Source organism: Stigmatopora argus, chromosome 22, assembly GCF_051989625.1.
Source record: "Stigmatopora argus isolate UIUO_Sarg chromosome 22, RoL_Sarg_1.0, whole genome shotgun sequence".
Taxonomy (NCBI): Eukaryota; Metazoa; Chordata; class Actinopteri; order Syngnathiformes; family Syngnathidae; genus Stigmatopora; species Stigmatopora argus.
Genome location: NC_135408.1, coordinates 2,821,525 through 2,831,533, shown reverse-complemented (window position 1 = coordinate 2,831,533; position 10,009 = coordinate 2,821,525). Strand labels below are relative to the sequence as shown.

At 39.7% G+C, this 10,009-nt stretch overlaps 2 protein-coding genes across 3 annotated transcripts; one reads left to right on the top strand and one right to left on the bottom strand.

The window, feature by feature from the left end:
* Positions 1-1,412: 1,412 nt before the first annotated feature.
* On the bottom strand, positions 1,413-3,048 carry thy1 (Thy-1 cell surface antigen). Its single transcript, XM_077592558.1, has 4 exons — positions 2,975-3,048; positions 2,396-2,439; positions 1,945-2,277; positions 1,413-1,865 (listed from the first exon to the last, which is right to left on the bottom strand). Exons 2-4 carry the CDS (start codon positions 2,424-2,426, stop codon positions 1,759-1,761), a joined length of 471 nt encoding a protein of 156 aa, XP_077448684.1. The 5' UTR covers positions 2,427-2,439; positions 2,975-3,048; the 3' UTR covers positions 1,413-1,758.
* A 2,116-nt stretch (positions 3,049-5,164) lies between these two features.
* On the top strand, positions 5,165-8,107 carry LOC144068624 (uncharacterized). 2 transcript variants are annotated; one of them, XM_077593264.1, is made up of 4 exons: positions 5,165-5,454; positions 5,763-5,909; positions 6,523-6,870; positions 6,951-8,107. In XM_077593264.1, the coding sequence occupies exons 2-4, from the start codon at positions 5,840-5,842 to the stop codon at positions 7,055-7,057; spliced, it is 525 nt and encodes a 174-aa protein (XP_077449390.1). In that variant the 5' UTR covers positions 5,165-5,454; positions 5,763-5,839; the 3' UTR covers positions 7,058-8,107. The 2 variants fall into 2 exon arrangements, with proteins under 2 accessions (XP_077449390.1, XP_077449389.1); XM_077593263.1 differs by having other exon boundaries at positions 5,760-5,909.
* Positions 8,108-10,009: the final 1,902 nt, after the last annotated feature.

Below are 10,009 nucleotides of genomic sequence, written 5' to 3'. Positions count from 1 at the left end.
ATGGTCCGGCCCACATGAAATCAAGTTGACCTTAACGTGGCCCGCGAACCCACCCGAGTCTGACACCCCTGATTTAGAGTGTCCAATCAGCCGACCATGCTTGTTTTTGGAATGTGGGAGGAAACCGGAGTACCCAGAGGAAACCCACACGCAGGCCTGGGAGAACATGTAAACTCCACACAGGTGGAAATGACCTGGATTTGAACCCAGGACGCCAGAGCTGTGATGCCGACACGCTAACCACTCGCTCCACCAGGCCGCCCACGGACAGCGCCTGGTTTGTAATAACTTTGCATACTTCTGTTGTTCAAATCGTCATGCGTCATCAAGGTGCCGTGTGTGTTATTGTATGCGTCAAAGCTCAAAGGGAAACGAAACGCTTTGGTTTCTACTAATCGCGTGATAGGCTATTATTGTGATTTATACTCCGGCTCAAGGTGTACAGCTGCTATCAGTAAAGAAAATACTGATTTAATACATACTACCAAAAATGCATCTTTGTTCATAAATTATTGCCATATCAGTGGCAGTTAAAATAATAATGTTAGTTTACCCGGTGACGCGAGTGGTTAGCGAGTCGGCCTCACAGCTCTGGGGTCCTGGGTTCAAGTCCAGGTTGGTTCACCTGTTCTCCCGGGCCTGTGTGGGTTTCCTCCGGGTACTCCAGTTTCCTCCCACATTCCAAAAACATTCATGGTAGGCTGATTGGACACTCTAAATTGCCCCTAGCTATGAGTGTGAGCGTGAATGGTTGTTTGTCTCCTTGTGCCCTGCAATTGGCTGGCCACCAATTCAGGGTGTCCCTCGCATCTGGCCCGGAGGCAGCTGGGATTGGCTCCAGCACCCCCCGCGATCCTAATGAGGATAAAGTGAGAGAGATGAGAGATTTGTGTCACAGGGGCTCATAAATGTATGTTGGAAAACAACATTTCTGTAAATAACCCTTTAATGTGCTAATTGATGGACACAAAACAAACATATGCTTTACATGTCAATGAAATATAAGAATAGCTCATTAGCACTCTTACTCTAAATGATACATACATTAAATATCCCATAGAAACTTTATTACTACCTTATTAAATGTCACGTATCCTTGCTTTGCATTATAAATTAAACATTCTTTTTTTCCCATAATCCCGATCTTGATTGCCTGTCTTCATCTGAGGTTTTCACCGTGAGCATACGGTAATCTAAACAATTCGGCAGCTTTCATGCAAGTGCACTTTTTCCTTTGTGCTTACCATAACAGCCATATTGTCAGCTATAAGAACATGTAAACATTTTTGATATAACCAGAGATGACCTTCAGTATTGTAAATATACCAGTAGCCACCTATTGTGATGACCTTCAGTATTATAAACATACAAGTACCCACCTATAGTGATTTATAGACATACTTTCTCATGCATGCATTTGACGCCATTTTTGCTCTTTATTATATTACTAATAATTGTTGGGCAGATGTCTTGCATCACTTGGTTAGGGAAAGCAGATTCTATCACTCCCAAGCTAAGAATTATACATAAGATGGAATATAATCACTATAATGCTCCTTTTAAGTGTCAATACTACCGAATATATCATATTTCACTTCTGTATTCCTGAGAACGTGCTTGAACTCAGCTGAGGATACAGTAAATGCAGTTGTACACTTGCATACTAAGCCTAGATATACTGTATATTGCATCTGCATCCAGCTTAAGCATCCAGTGGGAGCCACCAGAGGATGGGGTGCACTAGTTTGGACGCCACAGTCACAGCCAGTCAAGCGCAAACAGCAATGGAAGTGTCATCAAGGTCAACAGCGGGCCACTGTAACTTTGTAACAGGACACTGGGAGCAGAACATGGGAGGAGGAGCTCTGCAATCAAAAAAAGCGGAAGATTTTTAATGGCCTTTGCTTGAAATAGTCCAGCATATGAAGAACGCAAGTACCGTACTTTTCTCCACCACCGAGGTTTTGAACGCAGAGGTGGTTGAGTTGGCCAATTTGATGTTGCAGGTAAAATTTGACTTGCCGTTTGGCAGGTTTTTAAACAGAAGTCGACAGACATTGCCCGGGAAGATGCGAGCTCTAGCTCGGTGCTTGAAGGGGGCATGCTGCTCCTCTTCTGGGTTGGTGGTGTCCAGGAGTCTTTCCCCTTGCGTGTACTTGCAAAACGCTTCGGGTGACTCAGCGGGAAGTGAATATTTGCAATCTAGTCTAACATGGTTCTCATCTATCGAGCAGTAGGATAATTGAATCACCTTTTGAGCTGAGGCGAAGCCTGAAACTTGAATACATAGCAGCACACAATGGCCAATCGTCAATTAACCCAAACTTTCTCTTATTCTCTTACAGTCATGTTTAGAAAATAAAAATGTTCATGATTTAAATGTAGATGATCTTACCAAAAAAAAGAATTGTGGTAAGGAGAAACATTCTTGCAACTTTCCTGGAAGAATGAAAACAAAAAAATTACATGCACATCCGTGACACTTTTGTGTTTTTACAAATATTTAGAGTTTCTATATAATACTTTTGAGTTTACTCAGGTAACCTCAGCTGCTTAAAAAAATAGATTACCAACACGTCATCACTTGTGTCCTGACCTGGTTTGACCAACCAATGCCCCAATTTAGACTGAATAAGTGCAGCGTAGTCTGACTCTTCATGCTGTGCAGTGAAGTGCTGGAAAGTTCACTGGAAAACTGCCAACATTGATGCATTCCTCTTCATAACCACACCTACACATGCTGATTATTTGTCAACTTCAAATTCATCACTTAGGTTTAGAATATCTAATACATGGATAAGTTTGAATGCAAATATCCTTTCCCCCCATATTTACGTAACAGCATTAGAAAAGCCAAAAGATCATTATTCACAGTAAAAAAAAAAATCTGTTGAATTACTGTCTTGGTGTTGTAAAATTCAATATTAACTCATAAGTAAAATTCTGCGAGCAATAGCGTATAAATCATCCTCACCTTGTCTGGTGCAGTTTTATTGCTCTCCTCAGTGCTCTGCAGTGATGCCAGGGGTTGTTACAGTAGAGGTCGGATCCGAGAAGAAACACAGGCGAGAGGAAGGGAGGGGGACGGTAAGGGAGGGGGAGAAAGGGCTGCTCCACTTCAGTTAAGAGACATTTATCAACATTACATCGGCATTACTATTGATTTTTTTTCCTCCCCACACCATTTTTTAACAGAGGACAGAAGTTGATCAGCTGACACATTTTATTGGTTACTCTCTAGAAAAGTACAGCAGGTCCATGTGGATATTTAAGTATATATTTGAATGTACAGTTTTCCATTGCGCATAAGGCATATCAAATGATTTTTTTATCTACAAGGTCTCAAAACAAAACAAAATATCAAAACTGCACAGTTTGATTTCCCTTACCAATGTATCTTTTTAATTTGATAGAATTTGACCTAGTTTCTTTGTGATTCACATCTGCCGTGTAGCTATTTGTCTTTTGTGCAATGATATTGAGAATTTTGAGCAAATGACACCTGCCATTAATGAAAAAAAAGGTGCAGTTACAAAATAGCATGGTGTCATTGCCCTCACGGCGGTTAATGAGGGCGGCGTGTAAACCACCACAATAACCAAATGTGACTTTAACGAACTGCATATTTTTGGAGGGTATTACCACTGAAACAACTGCTAGTGTCAGAATGGATGTTTTTAAACATTGAGGACATTACCCTGAATGCTAAACTCACTGTATCCTCTGTAGCCTATTCTGTGCACATTGCTCATCCGTCTTTTCAAGGACATTTGCTGAACACCTCCCTTGCAAAGTAGTCTCTGAGGACATGGCAGCAGCCTTGCAGCCTCTCAAAGACAAACGCTAGTAGCAGCTAATTAAGGCTGGGTGACCATGTATTTTACAATGCAATTTTCGATCCTGTTAATTTATGTAACTCCTAAGCAATCACATTTGAAGTGGCTTTTTATAGATTTAAGAATGACTAGTTATGAAATGTTCTCAAACTTTGAAACCTGTGCATTATTTTTCATTTTGTTATTGGCTTCACAATGGTAATCTTTATATATTTGCTATTTAGGTTAGGTTAGAACTTTATTTCATCCCGTATTCGGGTTGACAGTAGACAGTTGGATTGCAAAGGTCAGTTGGTTCATAAAATGGGCAGTTGAAGATTGTGGTCATGTCATCTGTCAATCTGTGAATAACCCATCATTTGGCATAATGAATTTGCTGTGGAATAAGCCCCATCAAAACCCCCTGGGATGAACTAACTATCCCAGCAGATTTCAGCCACCACTTTGTATTACTTATGAGAGAGAAGGAAGTCCCTATAAGGGGAATGTATAATATTCATTTTCAATTATTCGGTTATAATAATTAACATTCATTCATTATACTACCGCTTATCCTCACAAGGGTTGCCAATGATGGACACCAGGACATCCCGAATTAGAGGCCAGCTAACCCTACATGTTTTTGGGCAAGTAGAAGGAAACCAGAGTACCCGGAGAAAACCTGCGCAAGCCAGGGGAGAACATGCAGACTCCACACTGGACGATCCGGACCTGGGATCGAAGGTTCAATCGAAGCCAACGTGCTAACCACCCTGTTAATTAACATTAACGGTATAAATGACAACTTTTTTTTTCATTTTCTGAACCACTTTATCCTCACTAGGGTCGCGGGGGGTGCCGGAGCCTATCCCAGCTGACTTCGAGCCAGAGGCGGGGGACACCCTGATTTGGTGGCCAGCCAATCGCAGGGAGACAAACAATCATTTACGCTCACAATCATACTTGGGGGCAATTTAGAGTGTCCAATCAGCCAACCATGCATGTTTTTGGAATGTGGGAGGAAACCGGAAGACCTGGAGAACACCCACGCAGGCCCGGTGGAGAACATGCAAACTCCACACAAGTGTACCGACCTGGATTTGAATGCAGGACCCCCACCGTGAGGTCGACGCGCTAACCACTCAGCCGCCGGGCCGCCCCAATGACAACTATATTTCCAAAATATATGGCACCAATACGCGTTAATAGTTTGTTGGACTTCTGAACTGAGGTGATCATCCCCTGACTGATTGGGTTGCTGCAGGAGTAGTGAGTCGCAACAAAGTCTCAGGGCTCTGGTCCAAACCACAATAAATGGCCACGGTGTTACCTATTTCATTTATCCAGCAGAGGGAGCTCGTGTAGAACTGCGGCATTGCTCCAGTGTGGGACTGCTCAGTACTACTATACGTTTATTTTTTATTTTTTATCTTCAAACACATAGTTGTATTGACGCAAATACATTTGGAAACAAAATCAGTATACCCCCCAAAAAAATCTACCTTTTTGTTCCAATTGATTCTTATTTTTTTCTGTCTTTAATACTCAAAGTTACAGTAGTGCGTGTGCGCCCCAGTGTTTGTATTGGAGCGCTTGACGTCGAGCTCGCCCGCAACGAAACATCACGTCGGGGAAGCAGGTAAGTCCTTCATTTTATACCTGTCTTGCATATCCGGGCCTCATCGTCTTGCAAAGTGCCGGGGGGTGCAGCAGTCTCAACCTGCGTTGAAGAAGAGATGGGATGGAGCGGTGCAGTTTGCTGCAGTGCAAAGTCACTGCATGGGCGTCGTCATATCTGCAGCCTGCACTGACCCGCTATTTTTTGCTGCTAAGGGATACTTCCAATACCCTCTGGATTCCAAAGCCACGTTGTGTTGGTTTTTATTTTTCAATGCTTTATTCAGGCATGCACTTCTCATGAGGTCCCATGTTGCACTTTGTCAGCAGGTGATAACGTGCTGTGAACTTCACAGTGTGAAGGTTATTCAAGTGTTCTGGATTCCAGTATTGTCGACTGCATTCGAATGGCGTGTCACCTGCTCACCACAGTATGTCTACTCTTTGCCCAGATCATAATAACGCACCAAATTCACAGTAAGTCATTTTATTTAATTCATCTGATGCTGGATGGTTGTTTTAAAATGTTGGGTATGATAAACCCCTTTAACCATGTATATGTATTCAAACAGTAAAAAAAAACGACAGGGTTGCAAGATTGTATCATGACTGAGATTATAAAAATAGTGATGTCGTCATCTTTAATCAAAGTATAATCAATTATTTGGGTGGTATTTATTGCTACAAGCGTATTTATTCAGTCACAGTATTTGAATGTTTGTTAAGGACTGAAATCATTCCTCCCATCAGCTGTCAGGCTCTTTAACAAAACAAATGGCTGAGTGTTAAGACCTACTGTATGCATGCATGTACATCTATGTGTATGTATGTATACATGTGCTTATATATATATATATATATATATATATATATATATATATATATATATATATATATGTGTGTGTGTGTGTGTATGCACATATTAACTTACTTATTACCTATCTATTGGTCTAAAATGCCTTTCCTATTTATTTTTTTATTTTTTATTTAAATTTTATTTTATTATTATTTTTTTATTTTCTTTTTTTTTTCTTATTTTTTTTTTAATTTTTTTTATTCTATTTATTTTATTTTTTTGTTTCTTTTTTAGTGAGTTCCTTCTACACGTTTCTTTTCCCTCCACGTGGGCCTCAGATGTTTCCATGCCTGACTTATTTGGAGAGGAACGTCAGGGTAGACTGTGAGTTCCCAGTCAACGATGAGATACCAGGTCCCTACTGTGAGTATCGTCAGGATAGCAGGCTGGTGGGCAGTACCTACCCCAACGCCGTCATCTATGTGTCCATCGAGGACCGCCGGAGGAGCAACGTCAGCCTGTTCGCCCCAAACGTGTGTCGCCTCACCTGGGCGCCCATGGCCGATGAAAAGCCTTACACCTACACGTGCAGGGTTTACCAGGGCACCGTTTGGAAGGAGAACAGCATGGCCGTCCATCACCGTGAGTCAGTCTCCTATTTCATAGCAGCACCAGCCTCCGGAGAGTGTCAAACATAAAGTCGCGTTTGTCTTTCTTTTCAGGGATTCTTCCGATTTGCTCGGCAATTAGCGTGATGTTTAAATCAGCGCCATGGCTTTTGTCAATTCTGATATCACTTCCTGTGGCAGTGGGTCTTCTAAATCCATGAACAATTCCTCGCGACACAACGGATTTACAGATTCTGTCTCATATTTGTGGCTAACTAAATATGTGTTTATCCAGTTATAGAATATTTTAAAAAGATGGTAAGATGCATCACCAGAGCCTTATAGAACCAAATTTGCACATATTACCCCTCCCCAATTTTTTAAAGCTTATTTTTGCTCAGGAAACACCGAAAATGTGTTTCATTTTCCCCATTGTACAGATAAGAGGATTGTTTAAAGTAAAACAAAAAAACAAGAATCTGTTTTGATTTGAAAGTAAATCTGTCACATTCATCTCTGTCAAGCAAGCAAATCATAATAAAACAAAGAAGTCATATCCCTTTGATTTTACACCATTTACAACAAATGGATTAACCTAAGATTCCCTTTCTTTTAAATGTCAACTATCATAGTCTTGCCTCATTACTATAAGCTGCAAGGTAAAACATGTTCTGCCAATGATGGCTTTTTCAGTCATATACTACCAAAACAGTGTGACTAATATTGAATTTTTTCAGACTACAATAACAGTATATGGATGTTTACGTTCATTACAGGCTAAGTAGACGTGACAAGAATGCAAAGATAGTTGAATTTTTGTCCAGGATTACCGAAAAATAGGTTTTTATTCTCAATGGGACTTTCCTGCCTAAAAAAAAATCAATTAAAAATTAAAATAAAATGTTAAGGCATTGAAAAGTCTTATAATGTTTTAACGGCATTATACTCTTTCTCCAATGCTATTTAATTAGGTAAACAAGTTTCACAATTGCTTGAAAATCTTACACACTTTTTTGAAAGTCGTAGCCTTATATTTACATGAAACATTTGTCGCAATTATTTTGTTTCTTTTTTTTTCTTTTTAAAACATTTCACATCATTTTTCAGGTTCTATGGGCTCAATGCTGTGAGCAGTATTTACACAAAACCACTTTCTATGAAAATTCTGCACGTATTTTTTCCCTGAAAACAGCTTCATTTAACTATGTTATGATACCAGATGTAAACTAAATGCTATAACCATGTTAAAGCAATAAAGGTGTCAACACACATGTGGATCTTGTTTTTCTATTCAAATAGAATTAGAGATACTGTGAGAGTGACGATGGTCATTTTTAAAGGTCAGCAAGGTGAACGTTTGTTAAACATCATGGTCAGCAGAACTACTTAATGTTTTATTTTGGTGGGTTCCTGCCTGCAGGGCTCACCATGGGGGCTTGTCGTTTAATTATCATTATTATTATATTGTCCACATCTGTGTGTGTGGGTGTGGTGAGTCTGGCCCTTATATATACTGTGTTCCTTCACCACTTCACGGCCTTAGTAAATTGCGTTTTTTATATTAAGTATTAAAAAAGTTAATGAAAATGTCATAATCAATGCTGAAACTCCCAAAAGGAAGACAGGGGATAAATAATTGTGAGAAGTCAGGGAGCCCCGCCTCTTCTTCAGCACTGAATTGGGTGGCACTCAGCGCTGAAGAAGAATGAAGAATTATTAATATCTTGAAGAATTATTAACATATTGAAGAATTATTACTATATTGAAGAATTATTAATATATTGAAGAATTATTAATATCTTGAAGAATTATTATTATCTTGAAGAATTATTATCTTGAAGAATTATTAATATCTTGAAGAATTATTAATATCTTGAAGAAATATTAATATCTTGAAGAATTATTAATATCTTGAAGAATTTTAAATATATTGAAGAATTATTAATATCTTGAATAATTGTTAATATCTTGAAGAATTATTAATTTCTTGAAGAATTATTAATATCTTGAAGAATTATTATTATCTTGAAGAATTATTAATATCTTGAAGAATTATTAATATCTTGAAGAATTATTAATATCTTGAAGAATTATTAATATCTTGCTTCACTTAATTTGCTCCAGGTGAACATCATACAATGGACTTAAAATGGTAACTTGAAAAAACTCAATTGTGTTTTCCTAAAGGCCAAAAGATGGCGACAAATTACTTTATTTAGACTACGTGGTGGCCTGACTGAAACTCTACATTTAAACTTTAAAGTTTAAACTGTAGCTACCTAGATGCCAATTCGCTTTTGAGGAGTGCTCAAGCATATTTCACATTTTGGTTTTTGATCATTTATCTTGTATTTATCATGCATATCCCTGTTTTTTACAAATGTTCAAATACTGGCTTCTTGGTTAGCTTGTCGGCCTCACAGCTCTGGGGTCTAGGGTTCAAATCCAGGTCACGTCCACCTGTGTGGAGTTTGCATGTTCTTCCCGGGCCTGCATGGGTTTCCTCCGGGTACTCCGGTTTCCTCCCACATTCCAAAAACATGCATGGTAGGCTGATTGGACACTCTAAATTGCCCTAGGTATGGGTGTGAGTGTGCATGGTTGTCCGTCTTCTCATGCCCTGCGATCGGCTGTCCACCGAATCAGGGTGTCCCCTGCCTCTGGCCCGGAGACAGCTGGGATTGGCTCCAGAACCCCCCTCCCCGCGACCCTAATGAGGATAAAGCGGTTCAGAAAATGAGATGAGATGCTGGTTTCTGTTCTCTGTACATTTTATGCTCACAAGGGTCACATTCATATGTTTTTCCTTAATTTGCTGTGAGTATCTCATTTGAATTGTTTGCCATGTCTGCAGCTGTACAAAGTTCAAAATTCAGCCCTCAGTCCATTTCATGAATCAGCACATCCTGGCCTCCTGCTGAGATTTGCCGCTCCGAAAATGTGTGCGTGTACATGTCAAGTTTTTATTAGCAAAGCTCCAAAGACAAAAACCAGCTAGTTCTCTGGCTTTGGGCCATGCGGGGCCACACGAATACATTTGGCAAGACCCCAAAAGCTAATTTTATTTGCGCAAGCCCAGTAGGAATAACAATATATGCGCTCCATCTTTTGTGAAGACTCAGAATCTTCCAGTGTATTGTTAAAAGTGGTTAGAAGACAACTTTTTCCTCTAT

Bases quoted from the DNA above. Each gene is read 5' to 3' on its own strand.
- thy1 (XM_077592558.1), bottom strand. From the start codon at position 2,426: ATGTTTCTCCTTACCACAATTCTTTTTTTTG. The intron at 2,278-2,395 runs GTAAGATCATCT...TATGTATTCAAG, and splicing joins TACCACAATTCTTTTTTTTG to TTTCAGGCTTCGCCTCAGCT. The intron at 1,866-1,944 runs GTACGGTACTTG...TTTTGATTGCAG, and splicing joins AACCTCGGTGGTGGAGAAAA to AGCTCCTCCTCCCATGTTCT.
- LOC144068624 (XM_077593264.1), top strand. From the start codon at position 5,840: ATGGCGTGTCACCTGCTCACCACAGTATGTCTACTCTTTGCCCAGATC. The intron at 5,910-6,522 runs GTAAGTCATTTT...TTTCTTTTTTAG, and splicing joins AATAACGCACCAAATTCACA to TGAGTTCCTTCTACACGTTT. The intron at 6,871-6,950 runs GTGAGTCAGTCT...CTTTCTTTTCAG, and splicing joins CAGCATGGCCGTCCATCACC to GGATTCTTCCGATTTGCTCG.